A 21,400-nucleotide genomic window follows, 5' to 3' on the forward strand; every position below is an offset into this window, starting at 1 on the left:
TAAACACAAATAAATTTAAAAACAAAGTTAAAAATATGGGTAATTTCATTCATAAATTGAACTTTTAACTCAATAGAAACAGCATAGCTAGATATTTCACTCTTTATACCATACATACGTTTTGAGGTATACGTTGAAATTGCGCAACCTGGGTATTTTTATTTGATCGCTTATAACTTACGTAGTTTTGCATCGATNTTTTTATATTTTTACAAAAAAAATTGAAAAAATCGGTAATGATTGTTCGTTATCTTTGAATCTACAGGGCCTAGCAAAAAGTGTTGTATGCACAGCTTATAGAAAATTTTATTACCTTTTAAAAGCTTCAAACCGTTTTGGAATTGCTTAATTCGTTCTTGAGATATATATGATTAAGTGGACCCAATTTTTTTGCAAAAACGGTAAATTGCAAATATCTCAAAAACGGTACCATAAAATTAAAAATAACCTTGATTTTCGGAATCAGGGGGTGATTTTACATACGAATTTCATATCGGCGTCTCTGGTAAATTTTGGCCGTCGACCAGTGTTATCGAAGATCGAAAGTGAAATTCGTATTATGGGCTATGCAACCGTGTCGAAATTTTCCTTGAGTATCGAATTTTCTGTCGAACAGAGCAAACTTCTGTTCGATTCGATGGGGTAGCGAAGTGTTAGAAAATTGTGAAAAATGTATGATTTTGCGTTTGTTTTCTTACTTTTTGGCGGGTAGACACTAATTTTAAACAATTTATCGATTTCATGCAGTTTTAACGTCGTGAATACAAAACACAAGCTCGAAAGGCTGCTTTACTTGTGAAGGAAAATCCCAATACTCAGTTGGCACGATCTCTGAGAACAAATCATAGAGCTGTGGATAGTTTTAAAATATTTTAAATAGATTTGGCTCACAAACGCCTCTTTAGACAGTCGGAAGTTTTAAGTAATTCTGTAGACAAATTTCTTAAATATATTGTATGTCAAAGTATATTGTAAAGACTACACTTAAACTCTCTTAAACATTTTACTCCTGGTCAGTTCACTAAACTCTCGTCCTCTGACGAATCGTTGAACCCCAGAACTTCGTTGTACTAATTTTTACCACGTTTTTATAAACTTGCTTTCTTTTTTATTTCATTTTGATTTGCATAAATTTACATAAATATGTATAAGGACATTATTTAGTTTGCTCGATTTGTAAACAAAGCTTCTCAGCGGTGAAAAATATGCTATTGTGAACAACATAAACGAGCGAAGTTCACAATTGCGCTATTCTTCATCGAATGAGCGCCAAATATCAAATCAAAATTCGTTCGATCAGCACTTTCGACCACAGTCGAAGATCTAATGTAACTCATAATAGGGGCCATTGTTAGTTGAATAAAATCATTGTTGAGCAAATATAAACAATGCTTTGGTTGATACAAGTTTTCAATTAATTTTGTGAACTTGCTGTAGACTTGAACCAGCTTACCGTTTATTATTGGAAAAAAAGTTTCAGTTTAACACAAATAAAAATTTACTCGATGTTTATTGTGTTTACTTTCTTCTTTTATTTGCATATAATAAGCATAAAAATACGTACATATTTGCATAAGTTAGTTACTAAAGTAAATAATACACATGTGTATGGTGGTAAGAATTTCCTAAAAACAACCATGAAACAGGAACAGTCGTGCGAAAACCCAGGCCAATATCTGCTGGAAGTATACTGCTTTGCTTTTTCCTTGGCTAAATAGACACTTTCAAATTATAATTCACATGAATTATATATCCACTGAAAAACCCCGGTTGGCATCAAACTTTATATTTTTAAATAACTATGCGCGCACCGAAACAACTCGCGGTGATAGCAACACAGAAACTGAGGCAAACAAGTCTGGGCATGTCATAGCACACACGTTTCTTTATCTACCTAGCGCAGCGATCGACATGCCATAGTTTAAACTGGCTACACACGACGAACATCTGCGCGCACATATGCGCCAACATGCTCGCTGTCGTTTGCTACAGACGACGAGCGGCTCATAAGTGATTTTGTACTCAAAGCGTAAACATGGAAAGGAAAGACGCGGATGATGCAATTTCAATGCTTTTAACTTAACTTTTTTATGTATGTGTTACTTAAATTTATTTATATTTTACTTGTATGTACGTACATACATATACTTATAGTAATTTAGCCTCATTTATCAAAAATTCAATTAAATAACATGGCTTGGATGCATTTATCCGCGGATGTGCACACTTCAAGCATCAACACAAAATGAGGTTGTTGTTTTTGTTTCCAATGCGATGCTCGCAAACCACGCTACAAACGACGAGCATGCTCGCTGATAATCAAAATTTTTTGATTTTTGGCGAGCATGCTCGCAAACCGCCCTCCAACGACGAACATGACCCGCAAGCCGCGCATGTGCGCGGATATGTTCGTCGTGTGTAGCCACTGTTACTGAGCGCTCTGGGACCACATGCGTGGTTCACCCACAGTATACCAGTTGAAAAGGTTTTTGTTGTGGCTGTTAATTTGGTCCCCATAAAGGACTTGAGGGTAGCAACTGTTTTGCCGCATTCAGGGTGCTGTGGTGAAAAATTTTAACATTGGATAAATGGCGAGAGAAATATTGTTATGCGCTTTATAAGTAAACATGAACATAATAAAATGTTTTATACTTCAATACAACTAATTGGCGCTATTTTTGCAATTCGAAATGATCTTAAAAATATTTGTAGTGAAATATGTACTTTATGAGTTAAATGGATCTTATATGTAAAACTATATTCCGATTTACTTCAAATAAATGATGTAAAATGTTTTATATATGGATCCAATTTTAATAATAATATTTATTACCTTTATCTACATTGCTTTTATTGTAAGTTTTCACGAGTAGTTGCAGTTTTCTGCAATTGTCTCTGGCGACTATAAATGCTAAAGCTAAGTAATTTCCCAATTTCTACCCTATTAAACGTTTATATTTTAATAAAATGTGATCAATTACTTAAGAATATATAATTTCCGATCAAACTATAGTACCGAATGCTTGAGAAACAATTATTTAAATCAAATGATCAATAGTGAACGCACTCGGAGCGAATTTTGGAACACGGAGTGAATTATGCATATTAACACTAAATAATTTCTAACTTTCTACCATATTATACGTTTATATTTCAATTTAATATGATTAATTACTGAATAATATATAAACTCCGATCAAACTTCACTACTGAATGCTTGACAAACAATATTTGAATCAAAAGATCAATAGTGAACGCGCTCGGAGCGAATTTTGGAATACGATATAAAATATGCATGTTAAAACTAAATAATTTCTCATAAGCTTATGTTTTAATATAATATAATTAATTACTGAAGAATATATTAACTCCGATCAAACTATAGTATTAATTGTTTGACAAACTATCTAAATCAAATGATCAACAGTGAACGCGCTCGGAGCGAATTTTGGAACAATTCATAAAATATTTACAGAGGAAGTATATTATTTGGTAGAGATCAAAATGTATTTAACAAAGCGTGATTGAATTTGACCATGCTCTCAGAAGAACCATCCTATACAGTCAAATTGAAAAAAAATTTGTATGAATTTTGAATCGTTTGTTAATATTTTTCTACATAATAGTATCTTAAAAGAGAGCCACACCTTGGGCCGTATGCATAAAAACTAAGCAATTACTTTTTCTCAGATTTTCATATCTTTCACTTAATTTTATTTGAAAAAATTTAGTGAAAGGTCTGAAATTTTAAGAAAAAGCATTTGCTTAGGTTTTATGCATACGGCCCCTTGTTTAATACACCCATGATACAAATATTTAAAGGTAAAACCGCTTGCTCAATTCGTCATTTATTTTTTGAAGTTTGTCTATTTTATAAAATTGAAATTTTAAGAGCAACTCAAATGCCAAATAAAAGTAAAACAAAAAACAAATAGATGAAAATATTGAAATTTTCATTTCTTTGAGACTGAAAATGAAATTATTTGTGAGATTGGAAATTTGAGAACATTTTTGTAATGTTAGCAAACTTTAAAAATGTTCAGGCTGCCTTTCAACGGTTTTACCTTCAGATTTTTGTATCATGAATACACCTTGGTCGAGATATCACGAACAAGTTTTCCTTTATTTATTTTTACTTAAAATCCTTAAATATGTATCTTGATTTTTTTCTGTAGAATACGTATTCATATTTTTAACCATTTTAAAAAAAGGGAGGACAGTCGGATCTACGTAACCAGAACGACCTAAATGCGCATTGAAGTCGGTTGTATTTTTTGCTTAAAATTGTTATTATTGAGATACAGTTTCGCTACAATTTAGACATTTCTCGACATACTTTTTCATATTACTGTTATTTATTATTTTTCTTATTAGTCATTTATATGTTTAGGACTTACTGTGGGTACTTTAAGATTTATTTTGTAAATATGTATGTACATATAAAAAACAATTGCGATATTTTATTTTAAATTATGAATTTTATTCGTGNGTCATTTATATGTTTAGGACTTACTGTGGGTACTTTAAGATTTATTTTGTAAATATGTATGTACATATATAAAACAATTGCGATATTTTATTTAAAATTATGAATTTTATTCGTGCAATTTTTTATGTTTAATAGTTTTGAGAACATTTTTTGGTTCTGTTGTATTCTTTTATTGCATGCCTTTNATAAGGAACGCTCCTAATGTTGAAGATATGCCTTCTGCCTTTGTCAAGCACTTTAGCTAGGTGCGAGAAAGTTAGCGTATGCGCGTAAGAGCATACAGTAGGTATACGGCTGTGCTGCCGCTCTGCCGATTCTCCAACATCTTGTCAAAGGAGAAAACATATTGGTGGCGGAATCCATCGNATATATAAAACAATTGCGATATTTTATTTAAAATTATGAATTTTATTCGTGCAATTTTTTATGTTTAATAGTTTTGAGAACATTTTTTGGTTCTGTTGTATTCTTTTATTGCATGCCTTTTTTACTTTAAGTTATAATAGGTTCATTCCTTATCTTTTTGGACTAAAATCTGAAAAGTGTCAAAATTCCAGAGCGTAAGCAAAATGCGCTAACTAAAAGAGAATAACAGGAAAAGTAAAGGAACGCAAAAAACCAAATTTTTAGTCCAAAGAATGGCAACAACAAAACTAACGTCAAATAAGAATGGAAATGTATGTACGAAACACATTCACATAAGCACTACCACAATAAACACTTACTATATCAATTATTTTTTGCCTCCTTCCAATTTCAATTCATTTTTTTACTTTTTAGATTATTCTCAGTTTTTGCGTATTCTTTAATTTCCGTTAATTTAAATTCAGTTGAGTTTGACACTTTTCAGGATTTTGCCAGAAAAAATTCTTCTGACTAAATCTGACTACTTCGGACTGATGAGAGTCGCTCTCACTGACTGTTGCTCTCTCATTTTTGCTGTCATTTCCGAGTTAAGGAACGCTTTTTGGACTAAATCTGACTACTTCGGACTTTTTCTGACTATTTCTGGGAGATAAGGAACGCTCCTAATGTTGAAGATATGCCTTCTGCCTTTGTCAAGCACTTTAGCTAGGTGCGAGAAAGTTAGCGTATGCGCGTAAGAGCATACAGTAGGTATACGGCTGTGCTGCCGCTCTGCCGATTCTCCAACATCTTGTCAAAGGAGAAAACATATTGGTGGCGGAATCCATCGTAGTCTGATTTTTCTTAAAATCTACGAAAAAGCGATCACTGAATCTGAACTGCTATGAACGTGTGTGTTCAAAGCAAGCGCTGCGTTCGTAGCTACTCGAACTTAGTGCCTTATTCTGTATCACGAACGATAGGCAAAACGAACGATTCGTCTGCAGACGACAACCTCTCTGATTGCGATTTTAAACTCTATCGGTCGTCTTCGTCTTGCTTTTCATACATTACGTTGTAATGGTCTCGGTTGCGTCTAAACCGGTTAAAATGATGCCGCCGGACTAATTTTTGAAGCATTCCTCTGCAGACGAATCGTTCGTGTTGCCTATCGTTCGTGATACAGAATAAGGCTGTTAATAGCATTTTCGTAGATTTCACGAAAAATCGGACTACGATGGATTCTATGATAGCCTTGATCAGTTCGTGCGATTATGACTTATAGATCAATTATGGACGAGAACGGCACCTCAGTTGGGTTGCCGATGGACAGCGCCACTGAAATGAAAATGTTTTTTATTATGAATAGCAATAATTAAGTTTCATAAAGTTCAAAGTGGTACAATTAAAAAAAAAAGTTGAAAAAAGAAATAAAGTACCTCAATCAAAATTTCCCGGCAGCCACAAAAATGCAGTTGCCAATATAGCAACTTAGTTGCTAGTTGCCATCGGTAATACCATTTCAGCCAGTGGCCAACCAACTGAAGTTCGGTTGTCCTCCGAAATCAACCCATAAAATCGGAATCGAATATGCATGCACGTTCTGCAGAACGATATATATTTTGTAAATGTGTGCTCTGTCCGCTAACGAGTTCCAGCCATGTGTGAAATATCGTATGTGAAGCCTCCGTCTGACTTAACGATTGTCAACGGCTTGCCAGAAGATGTTTCATCATATTTTTTCGCCCATCGTCTTCTTCGAGTAAGTTCATCGATACCAAAAACTTTCCAACCTCTATGTGCCAGCAGCCCTTAGTGTTTGTGCCAATGACATGGTACTATTGCACTGTTAATAACCAAATTTAGCCGCAGTTGCATTCACACGTGATATAATAGCTAGTGCCGGCAAGCTGTGGGAATGCCCAGGAGATGGCGTTTGTTCAGCTATCGAAATCATTACACCGACGGCGGTGGCCAGTTCTGCTGGAACATATTTACCACAGCAGTGGTTGCGGCGTTTTGTTCTGCAACAATATCCTGCAATGATGACGTCATATAATGTCGACGAACAAAGATATAAAATTGAAATGACTAACCTTATTCCCGGCCAATTTGGGAGACCACCCTTGGTCACGACCAGAACGCATTTACCAAGAGGAAAAATCGCCGGGATTGCAGTAGTTCTTGCAATCACCGCACGGTGCAGCGAACAGAGGTGGCGCCGTCAGTGGTACCGCTACTACGATTTGGACAGTTGTGGTAACTTGTAAACAAACCTTTGTTTACAAATCAGCGAAAGAGAAATTTGATTATAAGTGAAAAATCAGTTTAAATTGTGTTAATTTGCAATTTGTGAGTGCTTTTTGAGTTGAAGACTGCGTAAAAACTAATAAAATGAAGTGCTGTGTGTTAACTTGCGACAGCCGTCAAGATGCAAGATGCGTAGATGCAAGTGTAGCCCTGGGACGAATCGCTGCATTTTGTGTACATAGGGCACGGCAAAGCCGTTCCCGAAATGTTTCTTTATTATTACAATAACAGCATTTCCTCACAATGATTTTGCTTCTGCTCCAAGCAGCCTCCATTAGCAAGTTAACTAATCAATCCCGCGGAGATGCTGCCGCAGTCTTAATTGCAAAGCAATGGAGTGCACTAAAACGTTTGCTGAAGCAGCCTCAATTGCAAAGCAATGGAGTGCACTAAAATTTTACCTATTATCTAATAGATTAGGTGAAAAATGCAATATTTTCGCGTTTAGCAAAATTAAAACACGTTTTTCTCTGTAAAGTGAACTGTTTTGGAAGTTTTAACTCGTTCTTCTTTTCGCTGTATTCTTTGTTTACTTGTGGTACACAAATNACCTATTATCTAATAGATTAGGTGAAAAATGCAATATTTTCGCGTTTAGCAAAATTAAAACACGTTTTTCTCTGTAAAGTGAACTGTTTTGGAAGTTTTAACTCGTTCTTCTTTTCGCTGTATTCTTTGTTTACTTGTGGTACACAAATGTCAACGCCCAGGACGGCGCAATCTTGTATTCTATCATTCTTGCAATCACCGCTGATGATACTGTGCTTGTAATAAATAGTCTGAAAAGACAGAAAATTGCATTATTCAAATGTTAACCACATCAAACAAATAAATTTCAATAATTTGTTTTCCATTTCACAAACCGAGTTTCCAAGAAACAGAAACTCACCACGATGCGATACAGAAATATAAACCAACAGGGGTGCATTTTCTTGGTAAACAACACAAGCGCTCAGAGCAATCTGATCCGCAATATTATTTTCTGAAAAAATAAGACTTGAAAAGAGTTCTGAAACATGATTATCACATTATCTAATTAGCGCACACCATCGTGTTTAATTTTAGTAGAATATATTTTATTATCTCAGACTTTTTTTCAATGTTTTCTAATATTCGATCTTTTGGAATACAAAAGCAACCATGCGCTCAATTTCTTGTGGGGAAATTTGGCCCCCATAAAGGACTTTCAACACGAAACTGCAACAAAAACAAAAACCTTTTCTACTTGTATACTGTGGATTCACCCGTATACGAACAGCGGTAGCGGAGCAATGATTTCCACGCACAATGCAACGGTCGGCATACTAGCCCATTCAAACGATTCGAGTGGGACCATGGTTGCCACAATTGGTAACTTTCTACCAAAATTGGTAACTTTTAAACGGTTTGGTAACTTGGTAACTTTTATTTCATTTTGGTAACTTTTGCAACTAAACATCTATTTGCATTACTAGAAAGAAATGAATTATGTTTTGAATGTGCGTAATTATAAAAACCCTTCGAGTTTTAGTGACAGCACTACTGACACTTCTACAAAATTACTTCGATAAAATAAGAGTCATCTCATATTCGAATACTGAAAACTACAAGGGCTGCACTTCCAAAACAACTTTAAAATTTTTCCGATCAATTTTGAATTCTACCCTCACATTTTAATACTGGCCATCTGGCAATTTTTGGTAAGGTAAGGTATTCCGGCAAAAAAAAATGTACCGACATGTATTTCGACGTACAGTAAATTATGAAAAACCGACAAAATAGCAAAAAAATTAGAAATTTTCGCAATTTACTCGAAACGGACGGTTAAAAGCACCCGCCACTTTTTTTTTGTGTGCCGGTGCTATTATTCCGTGAGTCGCAGGTCCAAATATCGGCACATTCCGAATGAAAAATTACACTGAAAATGGCACAACACCGAAGCCGGTTTGTCTCCAAACCAAATTTGACACAGGATGATGAAAAATCGTTCCACATTACATCATACTCCTACCCGAACTGATAGAAAAATATTTTCTAATAAAAAAAATTATTATAATTGTCAATAGCATTTTCATAGATTTAATACTTCAATTAGTTTAGGCTAAAATATCTCGAAAACCTGAGCCAATCGGGCAAAACTGATTTTGGATTCAGATTCAGCGCATCAAAAACCTTTGGAAACGTGTAAGCTGATCCCAGGGTCTGAAAAATGTCGGCCTGTGTAATCAAAAATTGACAAATTATAAAAATATTGAATGTATTAAGTGCACAGAATCGGGCTGTAGGTATATACATACATATTTGTTATGAAATATAGCAGTGTTATTCAGTATATTTTTTTCTCAGTGAAGAAGTGAAGATTTGGTAACTTTTGGTAACTTTTCTTAAGAGATTTTGGTAGAAAAAAATGTTGGCGAGTGGCAACCATGAGTGGGACTGTGTGCATTGCTCAGCTGGCGTTCTTCGTATGTGAAACAAACATGTGCTCAGATAGCGCTCAGCATTCTTTAGGGGTGGCTCACAAGCATGAATATGTTCCACTCTCAAACCAAATCGTGGTTGCCTCAACTAAGATTTGGTAACTATCACCCCTATTGCGAGTGTCGACTGGCAGTAGATAAACGACTATTAAGCGATTATCGATTATCGATGCTATTGTGAGTGTCGCTTAATTAGCGACTGTGAATACTTTTTATACCATGTTCTGACCGACAACGAAAACACCTTGAAAACGAGTTTTAGGGCCGGTTGCTCAAAGCCTGGTTGACACTAATCCCCGGTTAAACATCGTTATCGACGTTACCGACACCGTATTATATGTATGGAGTCGAATACGTCGATAACGATGTTAACCGGTGATTAGTGTCAACCAGGCTTTGAGCAACCGGCCCTTAGGATTGTAGGCTGATAAAATATGATTTCCACTTCGATAAATAATCGAAAAAAACTAGTGCAGACACCGATTGGAATGAGTGGAACGTGAGTTTTCAAGTGGTTTTCAGCGAAAACTTGTTTTCGTTTGACAGATTTTACATGGACGAAAACACAAGTTTTAGGTCGAAAACCAGTTTTAGCAACGAAAACACGTTTTCGATGTCGGTCAGAACATGGTATTATCGCTCATCCTTCTATTGCTGTTTTTTAGTCGTTGGAGTTTGCGTTTATAAAATTTACATAAGACAGTGGTACTATAATGGATAAAAAGTAAGTCAATTGAATTGTAAGTTGTAAAAAATTGTGAAATATACATATGTATGTACATATGTGTCTGAATTACAGATCAAAAATTGTAAGCAACAAAAGGCAACTTGCGCGGTTGGTCGAGCCGATGCAGGAGAGTGAGGACATAGGCAAAGGAATTTCCGTAAAGAGCAGGGGAGGAAGCGCCGCTTCTTTTGTGAAAGATATACAATATTCCTTGTGCATATAATTCCGGCTACGCCATCTACAGTGTTTTTGCGCAGAAACAACAAAAAACTGCATAATTTATTAATTAACTAGTGCTCGGAAACGCGAAATCTTTATGTTAAATTAAGTTTAATTCTTTCACTACACTTGTATGTTAAAGTTTTAAAACACGGGCCACGCGTTTGGACACAAATACTCAACATCATTGTACAAATAACTAAACGGTACCGTATTTCTTCCATAAAATTTATTAATGAGGAAAACAGCTTTTCCTGCAAATCCTGTAAAACCTAAAAATTGGGTTTGAAATATGTCCTTTTTGGAAAATTCGGAAATTAGCGTACATTTCTTACTCCTATTCTCCTTAAAGCAACCACTTCACCAATTTTTGTATTCCCCTTCACTTTACACTTCACTCGATTAGCTATAACTTAATATAACTTCGGTTGCATATGCAAATTAAATGGCGGAGTTCAGCTGTCAAACTCCAAAATATGCAAAAGAATGAGAGACAAAAGAAGATAGGATATAACCCAGTAAGCGTTAAAAATATACAAAGGTGTTCTCTGCAAAAGGTGTTCAGTTCTTCGCAAAACAGAAAGGAGAATTCTAATGCCTGAGGGCTATAATCCCTAAGTGCGGCCGAAGGCCGCCTACGCAGAAAGGTGTTATCTGCAAAAGGTGTTCAGCCCCCCTTCTTTGGCAACACAGAAAGGAGAATTCTACTGCCTGAGGGTTATAATCCCTAAGTGCGGCCGAAGGCCTCCTACGCAGAATGGTGTTCCCTGCAAAAGGTGTTCAGCCCACTTTCTTTGGTAGCACAGAAAGGAGAATTCTACTGCCTGAGGGTTATAATCCCTAAGTGCGGCCGAAGGCCTCCTACGCAGAATGGTGTTCCCTGCAAAAGGTGTTCAGCCCACTTTCTTTGGTAGCACAGAAAGGAGAATTCTACTGCCTGAGGGTTATAATCCCTAAGTGCGGCCGAAGGCCTCCTACGCAGAATGGTGTTCCCTGCAAAAGGTGTTCAGCCCACTTTCTTTGGTAGCACAGAAAGGAGAATTCTACTGCCTGAGGGTTATAATCCCTAAGTGCGGCAGAAAGGAATTCTACGCAAAAATACATTTCTTAAAAAGAAAATTTTTTTTATAAAAACTTGTTTTTTCTATTTTTAATTAACTTGTTTATTCTTTATTCAAAATCGCCCGATATCTAATTTGGCATAATTTCTTTTATTTAATAATCCCACGGTTTCTTTTAGTTGGGTGATATTCCACTTCAAACTGCTCAGTTTGCCTAAGAAAATTCTGTTTTCCCCCCTTTTTCAAACGGTTCTCTAGGGGCCTGTGGGAGGAGCCCAAGGGGGGAATACGCCTTTTTAGAAAGCGGGGACTGTCCCCTTTCTAGTGGGGAGGGTTTGGGTGGGATTAATATTAGCAGCTTTAATATATTTAGTTATAATTATCAACCCATGGTAATAGTTCCCAATCCTTGGTAACAGTTCCTAAATATTGTCAAAATTCGGGAACTAAATATCTTTAGTTGTCGAAACTAATCCTTTTCCTCCGTGTGCACAAGATATATTGCATATCTTTCACAATAGAAGCGGGGCTTCCGCCCCTACTCTTTCCGAAAATTCCTTTGCATATGTCCTCATTCTCCTGCATCAGCTCGACCAACCGCGCAAGTTGCCTTTTGTTGCTTACAATTTTTGATCTGTAATTCAGACACATACAGTATCGGTCATATCTATAGCACGCCATTTCCAAGTGATATTGTGTGCCCCTTATGTTTATTTATATATTTTTACGAATTTTCAATTAAAATTTAGTTCATTCTCAGACAAACCCCATATATACCCAAGTCCAACAATTTGTAGAAAACTACAAAAAAGTGTAACAAATTTTCACCTAAATTTGAAACTTTTTTCCCGGAAGTCTTAGAATTTTTTTGAGTACACAGTTTTTTAGCCCCTGAAATTTTATTTCCTTACTCAGAATACTTCTATCATAATCAATTTTTTGTCTTTTCTTAACTTCTTGCACTAATCTTTTAGCTCTTTGCTGTGCTATTTTATATTTTATTTTATTTATATTTTATTTCTTTGTCATATGCCTCATAGTTATATACTGGGCTAACTATGGCTGACTTCCAAAACGTCAATTGCTTTGCATACTTTGTACGTATTATGTTCCATAATGCCGAACTACACAATATTGACAATGCAAACTTTTCCAAACGCATCGCTAGAGAAACAAAGTTTATGCTTCGTTTGTTATTGGTTACCATTGGTGTTTAAAAAATGGAAAATTCAGAAAAATTGTTCATTGCTATATTGAATATTCAAAATATGCAATGTATATGGTTGCAATGTGTCACAGCTCTGCAGATGCAAACAGTTTGAGTTACGCAGTATTACAGTATCCAAACATTGTATTGACACGTTTTGGAAGTCAGCCTATGTTTTCATGTAAGAATTCGTAAGTCAGAAACTAGTTCGAAAGGACAGTAACCATGGACTGAGCTATTGTAACAATACGAAAAGTATCTAAGGTATTCATCCCAATCGTCCTTGTTAATGGATATGTAGGAACGCACATATTCATTGAATGTTCTATGACTGCGTTCAACCGTGCCTAAAGTTTGATGATGGTAAGGTGTTGAGGTTTTATGCTCAATTTTTAAAAGTTTACATAATTCTTCAAATAAATCATTTTTATATTCGGTTCCCATATCTCCCCTAAGGTTTTTTTTCATACATCCATAAATTAGATTGAGATTTTCGAATATTGCTTTAGCAACTGTTTTTGCGTGTTGCTTTTTATTGGGATGCAATTAAATATTTTATTTTTATAATACAATGGTGACTGCATATTCGATTTCGTTTAAAGATTTAGAAAAGGGTCCAACTGTATCGATCTGTACTATATCAAAAGCTTTTGGAGATGTCTCCGTTATTGTTATTGGTTCTTTCAGGTGTATATTGATTTTATTTTTCTTACAGTTAATGCATTTCTCGATATATTTTTTAATGTAATTTTTCATATTTTCCAGTAATATTTTTGTTAATTAACAATTAATGAGCAAATTTTTGCGGAGTTAAATGAACGCAAACGTCGCGAAGCTAATGTCATCGCCCTAAATGTCATAGAATCCGTCAATGCAGCGGGTAAAGATCGTTTGGACTATGATAGAGCAAAATTGTCAGGCGCCCTACCTTCTGGTTTGTCAGTTGGTGTTGCCAACCTTAAATTACGCAGACTTGGACGTCCTCTTCCTGGTCGCCTGAGGCCACTTCTAGTCGTTACACCTTCGGCATCCGATGCAATCGTTATTCTCCGAAATAAGCCAACTGACGGAAACAATATTACATTCAAACCGGATGTCACTCCAACTCAACAATTGCACCTTAAAAACTTACGCTTTGAACTCGAGTCCCTGGAAAAAAGTGGTGATACCAGCAAAACTATTAAATACGTTAATGGAATTCCCAAAATAGTAAAGAAGAATTTTCGTACGAACAGTTACTACGTTTATACGTATACGTAAGCTATTTGCAAATACCTAACTCACTGTTTATTCGATGGTGAAAAATTCTTTTTTAATATTGCCTGATTATAAAAAGGCAATAATATGACCATCGAAAAGGAAAAAAAAGTTAAAAATGGCAAGATGACCATCGAAAAGGAAAATTAACTTAAGAATGGCAGCGTCTTGCGCTTATTTACAAATCGTACCACTAATCAATACTTATTTGCGTGATTTAGTTATTTGCAAATAAAAAATTAACTCAGCGTTTATACGGCAAAGTTTACCATTTTGCAAATTGTTATTTGCAAATAATGCGTGCGTATAAACGTAGTAAGTGAGGAACAAGAAGTTAATGGATCTCAGTGTGTATTATCAGAACGTCCGAGGTCTACGCACGAAGCTCAGCAGCTTCCTAGCCGCAACGTCAATTATCCAACACGATGTCATTTGCATTACAGAATCTTGGCTGCACCCCTCTATACATGTGGGTGAAATATTAGATTCTACTTATACTATTTATGGTAAAGATCGCAATTCTTTGGTAAGCGGATATGAGCGTGGCGGAGGTGTATTCATAGCTATTAAACGTTATATTGAAGTTGAAGTTATTCCATTAGTTGGCGACGGCATTGAGCAAATATTTGTTAGAGTTAAGGGTAATAACTCGGATACTATTATCGGCTGCGTTTACTTACCCCCGCACCCCTCCTATGAAACTTACATAACTCATTCGTCAACCATTTTTTTTTATAACTGATAAATTTCGAAATGCAAAACTTCTGGTTGTGGGCGACTTCAACTTGCCTAGTAGCACACCTAGTAGTAACTGCACGAATCTACTTTATGATTGCTATACTTCGTCCGGCTGCAGCAGTGTAATTGCATTCCTAATGCATAAAACAATACACTGGACCTCTGTTTCAGTGATATCGACATATCGCCTAATATTACTCCTGCTCTCGTTCCAGAGGATAAGTACCATCCTGCTCTGGCTATTGAGCTTGGTTTCAAACCCAGCCTAACACCAGATGCATCGCCAATCTATGTTTACAAAAAAGCAAACTATATAAATTTGAACGCATTCCACATGAGGACAAACTGGGTGGATCTATACAAACAAGAAACAGTTGACGATAAACTTGACTGGCTTTACCACACAATCTACGAAGGTGTCTCCTAGTTTGTTCCGGTGTACTCCAAGTCGAGAAACTTCCCTTCCTGGTTTTCCAAAGAACTGGTAGAGAAAGTGAAACTCAAAAAGGCGGCACACACTATAAGAAACGAAAAACAAGACTAAATTATACACGTTTTAGTGACCTTAGGCTGGAATGCAAGAAGGTAAGTACGTTGTGCTATAGAAGTTATGTTGGTAAAGTAGAAAACTCACTGTAGTCCAACACCAAGGCGTTCTGGAATTTTATCCAAAACAAAAAACGTAGCAATAGCGAGGTGCCATCGAACATGGTGTGGGGCAATCAATCAGCTAATACTGCAACCGAAATCAGCGATCTTTTTGCGACATCGCCCATAATACCACTCCTCACCTGAATCCTACCGAACAGATCGCTTGCATAAGTGACTTTGAAGTGACTTAAGGGCTAACTATAATATGAATAAGCTGCCGTAACTGACTGTCAGAAAATGAACGAAAAGTCTGTCCAATGCATAAGCAACGTAGTGTAGACTTTAGGTGGCTATATTTTACTTACATGAGTTCAGTGTTGCCACATTTCTTAGATATAACAATAGCTTTCAGGATAACCTGGTGTTTCTGTAAAAGGAAATGCTTACGGCCCACTTCCTAATGTGGAACCAGAACTTCTTTTGACCTGTGTTACATGTAGGACTGAATCGAAAAAGTTACCAAGCTTAAAAAATTAGTTACCAAATTACCAAATATGATAAATAAACAATAATACAGCGGCTCCGCTGGCTTGGTCATGTCGTTCGAATGGACACCGACGCTCCAGCTCTGAAAGTATTCAACTCGGAACCCGCTGGTGGTAGCAGAGGAAGAGGGAGGCCCCCACTGCGATGGAAAGATCAGGTGGAGAAGGACTTGGCTTCACTTGGCGTCAGTTGGCACAGAGGAGAAACAACTGGCGGGCTTTGCTGAACTCGGCCAAAATCGCATAGGCGGTTACAGCGCCAAAAAAGAAGAAGAAGAAGATAAATAAAGAAAAAAATTACCAACTTCGGTAAAAGCCAATGCGGCAGCACTGCATGTGTTACATATGTACATACATACGTACGAGGACAAACAGCTGATTCCGTACGGAAGGTGCGATCAGTATCGCTCTTTCCTTAAGCAAATGACGTTTGGCGAAACTTGATGTTAAGCAAATTATAGTTTCAGGATAGGATTTTGTGTATTCGCACGTTTGCATACGCTTGCTTATTCATATCATAGTTAGCCCTTTACGATGATGTATTTAAACAGCTGAGCACATTAGACTCCAATAAAGGCTTACAAAGCAAATAGCGATGATGATAGCGCGTTGTCGCTTTAAACCGAAATAAAAACGACAAGTTGGCATCACCGTTGGCGTTATCGAAGTTTATCGGAAAAATATCGGTATTCTCAATTTTGAAACGAAAATAGGAACGTCATAGAAACATTCGTCAACTGTCGTCCGCATTTTTTAGAACGAAAGCGAAAGGATTGCGATTTTAATAAAGTTAAAATGAAAATTACTACCGTGCAGCAATTTGAGGTTTTAGTTTCCGAAATGGAAAAGAATCCCGCATACGCCAAAGGTTTTAGGAAGGGCATAAATCCTCTAAACTTCGATAGTTTTTGGAACGTGGTTGCGGAAAAAGTAAATCCTTTTGGACCTCTAGTTCGTGATGGAGACGGTTGGCACAAAGTAAGTAAAATTATGTTAGCAGTAAATATTACTTAAAACTAACGATTATACAATTATACTAAAGGTATGGAAGGACTTGAAATTCAAGGTTAAGAAAAAACTGCTCAAAAACAAAACCGAAGCGAGAGCAACAGGAGGAGGAGCCAATAGAAAAATTCAACTGTCACCACTGGAAGAAGCGGTTGCAAATTCGTTGCAGTTTGAGCAGCAAATAAATCCAAAAGGGAGTGAGTTGGGTTTGGTTGAAGATACCGAAATTGATGCGTTGCTTAACCTTGATGAAACGACTGCGAGTTCTCAAATACAGGCAAGTATAGAAAACGCTGAAGAATATGTGGTCGAAGACTATGTGGAAGATGAAACACCCACAGTTTCAACAAGAGTGCGATCCTCAAGAAGCACAAAACCCTCAGAAAAAGAAAGAATAGAGCTGTTGAGGAAGCAGACCGAAATACAGGAAAAGCAGTGCGACCATTTATAGTCCATTAAGTGATACATGAAAGATGTTTCCAGATACCAAAGAAAAAGGTATGAGATAGAAGAAGAACGCCTAAAAATTTACAAAAGGAAGGCACGTAAAGAAGAGCTTTTGGAGCTGGATGCTGCAGTAAAAAGAAAAAAGTTGCAGTTATTAGAGAAACAATTAAGTTCAAATATGTAATTTATTTCATTTGAAATTTTATTTATTTTTTATTAAGTGTTTTTCTTTTTTTACTTTAAGTATGTATGTATATAGCATGAATTAAAAATAAAACTTATAAAGACAAATTGCTTTTAATCACATCTCTTAATCTGGGAGCCTCTAAGCTACCACCTGCCTCATTTTCATTAGTAATGGCAGAATTTTCTGCTTCTTCGAAAGGCGTTTGTAGATCATCTCCAGGAAAGTATGTATTGTAGTGAAGACAAATATTGTGAAGAGCAGCACAAGCGTTTACGATTTTAGTAATTTTTTGGGGATCATAGTGTAACTCACGCGCTCCAAGGAGGCATCGAAATCGCGATTTGAGCACTCCAATCACTCGCTCAACAATATTTCTTGCTTTGGAATGAACGGAATCGTAGCGGCTTTCCGCACTGTGTTCAGCCGCTGATCTATAAGGTGTCATTAGAAATGGTTCTAATGGGTAACCCACATCGCCTAAAAACTTGTATGTAAAACTCATTTCAATATTATTTGTAATTTCATACCAAGAATCCACGAATTACGTTCACCAGCTTAATATTTTTCTTGTAAAAACCTTACTCGGCTGGTATTGCAAATTAAGGAATCGTGTCCAGAGCCTGGATGTCTGGCGTCTACGTATCTNCACATCGCCTAAAAACTTGTATGTAAAACTCATTTCAATATTATTTGTAATTTCATACCAAGANATAGTAAAGTATATCAGTTTTTGCTAGAAAAGGGGATTAAGTTGAAAGCATGTCCGGCATATGTACACGAGCTAAACGGAACTGCAGAGAGGTTTAATCGATCGATAATGGAAATGGCAAGATGTCTCTTGACAGAGGCTAAAGTAGACCGAAAATATTGGCCAGAAGTAATTAAAGCTGCCGCGTATTTGAAAAATCGGACTTTGACAAACACAATAGAAAGAAAGACACNTCAGTTCGTTCAAAAAAACTTTGCTTGCACTCCATCGTCATCTTCCGACATTTGGAACTTAACCCAATTTTTGCAGATTGTACTTTCCATCGCGTCTAACACCTCGGATAAAATTTTGCATACCGTGGGTTGGGCCAACGACAAATTAAAGTCATTTCCAACGCTAAGCTGATATGACCCTTGCGCAAAAAACCGCAAAGCAGTTGCCAGTTTTATTGTTGGCGTAATGGCAGACTTTCGCGTGTTGCGTTTTAGTTTCGGTCGGATTTGCTCTAGCACGTATTGAAACGCAGCTTTGTTTAATCTAAATGTGTTCACAAATCTAAAAAATATGCACATATGTACATGTACGTAGATATATAAATAATTTACTTAAATACATTTTCTTAGCATAAATGTACTTACACTTCCAGATACAAGGAAGTGTAAGTACATTTATGCTATGTCGTAACCTCCTGCGATGTTTATTTATATTGTTCACTTCATTGTCCTCACTTGAACTTGAAAAATAAAATTCCGTACTCGCCATTCTTTAATTTTTCGTTAATATAACAAAATTCAAAATTCAGTGTCAAAACTAACAACGCAAAACACTGCAGCGCTGCCATACTTTATTAATTTTAATTTTTTGTTTCCGATAACTTTTCTCCGTCGTTTCAATATACTTCAAGAATGCGAATTTAGGAACGAAGCGACGATAAAAACGACAACGACATAGAAACGATTATTATAGAGACAACGCCAACGGGAATAGGGCCGAATATGGTTGCTTGATAGTGGATGTACAGACCACATCATTAACAGTGATGAGTATTATAATGAGTATGAGACATTGAAGAACCCCATTAAGGTTAAAGTCGGCGATGGGAGAATCATGGAAGCTACTAAAGTCGGTAACATTAAAACTTTCTTTCCAGAGTATGATGAAAAATCCGAGGTTAAACTGATTGATGTATTTTACGTTAAAGAATGAAAGCAGATTTATTAAGCTACTCTAAAATCACCGACAATCACTCTGTCATCTCTAAAGGCCGACTATCGAAAATATACAACAGCTATCGAGAAATTGTAGCGATGGCAACGAAAGAGGAAAGACTATACAAAATGAAAAGTTATATGACAAAAGAAAAACTAAAGGCGAATGTGGTCACGAATAAAGAGCTAACAATGAAAGAAAAATTACATCGAACTCTCGGACATGTATATTTTAAAAATCTCCAAATAATGTGTAAAAAGGAACTGCTTGAAGGATTGCCTAAAGAAATTGAGACAGAGTATATGAAATGNCAAAATGCAAACATTGAAGTTGTTATTAGCTTACTGTTGTCAAAATAGTTTAGAAGTTCACCAAATNTCGGATTTGCTCTAGCACGTATTGAAACGCAGCTTTGTTTAATCTAAATGTGTTCACAAATCTAAAAAATATGCACATATGTACATGTACGTAGATATATAAATAATTTACTTAAATACATTTTCTTAGCATAAATGTACTTACACTTCCAGATACAAGGAAGTGTAAGTACATTTATGCTATGTCGTAACCTCCTGCGATGTTTATTTATATTGTTCACTTCATTGNTACAGCAAATTAGCGAAAGTATACTGTATTCAAGCGAAAGAACAAGTATACGAATGTATGATGCAGTATGTGAATGAAATTCAGAATCAGACGGGTAAGACTATAAAGGAGTTGCGCTGCGACAACGGAAAGGAGTACATGAATAGTAAAGTATATCAGTTTTTGCTAGAAAAGGGGATTAAGTTGAAAGCATGTCCGGCATATGTACACGAGCTAAACGGAACTGCAGAGAGGTTTAATCGATCGATAATGGAAATGGCAAGATGTCTCTTGACAGAGGCTAAAGTAGACCGAAAATATTGGCCAGAAGTAATTAAAGCTGCCGCGTATTTGAAAAATCGGACTTTGACAAACACAATAGAAAGAAAGACACCGTACGAAATATTCTTCAAAAAGAAACCATCGATTAAAAATTTCAAAATGTGCGGTAGCAAAGTTTATGTGAGAATTCCAGAAGCGAAAAGAAAATCAAAATGGGATAAAAAGGCTGAATTGGGAACTTTACTTGGATATACAGAGGTCGGTTATAGAGTGTTAGTTGGAAGTAGAGTGATTGTGGCAAGGCATTGTGACATTATTGAAGAAGATGTTACATGTATCGGATTTGATGATGACCCTGAAGAGAAAGGAAAAGAAACTTTAAATTGTACACAAGAGTCTGAAACCACGAAGAAATACGAAATAGATGGTAGTTTGAGTGATGAAAAACATGATTTCGAAAATAATGACGGCAACACAAACAAGGGGACTAAAAAAAGGCAAATAAAAGCCCCAGTAAGGTTCGGTGAAGAGTTCGGCTACTACTGCATAGGGGCGAATTTTTGTGACGCAACGACTCCAATCAATTATCAGGAGGCAGTAACAAGCGAAAAAGCAGCGGAATGGAGTGAGGCAATGAATCGAGAAATGAGCAGCTTGGTGGAAAACAATACGTGGGAACTTGTAAGCAAACCTCGTGACAGAAAGGTCTTGGATGTCAAGTGGGTCTACAAGAAGAAAGCTAACAGTGAGTATAAAGCTAGATTGGTAGTTAGGGGGTTTCAGCAAACCGATGGTGTCGATGATACTTATGCCCCGGTCGCCAAAATGCAAACATTGAAGTTGTTATTAGCTTACTGTTGTCAAAATAGTTTAGAAGTTCACCAAATGGATGTCGAAACAGCTTTTTTTAAATGGAAAGGTGTTATCGNTGTATGAATGTGTAAACGAATCTGTTACTACAATTGGTTTTCGCAGGTGCAAATATGATTATTGTCTTTATGTTAAAAGCAAGTGGTTTAAACACA

The 21,400-nt window shown here is 36.2% G+C and overlaps 1 protein-coding gene and 1 long non-coding RNA gene across 2 annotated transcripts in view; both read left to right on the forward strand.

Moving 5' to 3' along the window:
* Positions 1–12,854, forward strand: part of LOC108367245 (uncharacterized) — a 24,365-nt gene extending 11,511 nt beyond the window's left edge. Inside the window, exons 2-3 of the long non-coding RNA XR_001848224.1 lie at positions 547–554; positions 12,844–12,854. This is a non-coding gene — a long non-coding RNA (uncharacterized LOC108367245). The remainder of the gene's footprint in view (positions 1–546; positions 555–12,843) is intronic.
* A 3,323-nt stretch (positions 12,855–16,177) lies between these two features.
* On the forward strand, positions 16,178–18,229 carry LOC108367244 (uncharacterized). The gene is made up of 2 exons (XM_017621838.1): positions 16,178–16,926; positions 16,991–18,229. Exons 1-2 carry the CDS (start codon positions 16,744–16,746, stop codon positions 17,405–17,407), a joined length of 600 nt encoding a protein of 199 aa, XP_017477327.1. The 5' UTR covers positions 16,178–16,743; the 3' UTR covers positions 17,408–18,229.
* Positions 18,230–21,400: the final 3,171 nt, after the last annotated feature.

This window comes from Rhagoletis zephyria, unplaced genomic scaffold (genome assembly GCF_001687245.7).
Source record: "Rhagoletis zephyria isolate East Lansing unplaced genomic scaffold, Rhagoletis_zephyria_1.1 Rzeph_scaffold_02602, whole genome shotgun sequence".
Taxonomy (NCBI): domain Eukaryota; kingdom Metazoa; phylum Arthropoda; class Insecta; order Diptera; family Tephritidae; genus Rhagoletis; species Rhagoletis zephyria.

Coding starts and splice junctions, on each gene's coding strand:
- LOC108367244 (XM_017621838.1), top strand. CDS start 16,744: ATGAAAATTACTACCGTGCAGCAATTTGAGGTTTTAGTTTCCGAAATG. Junction 16,927..16,990: donor ATGGAGACGGTTGGCACAAA/GTAAGTAAAATT, acceptor ATTATACTAAAG/GTATGGAAGGACTTGAAATT.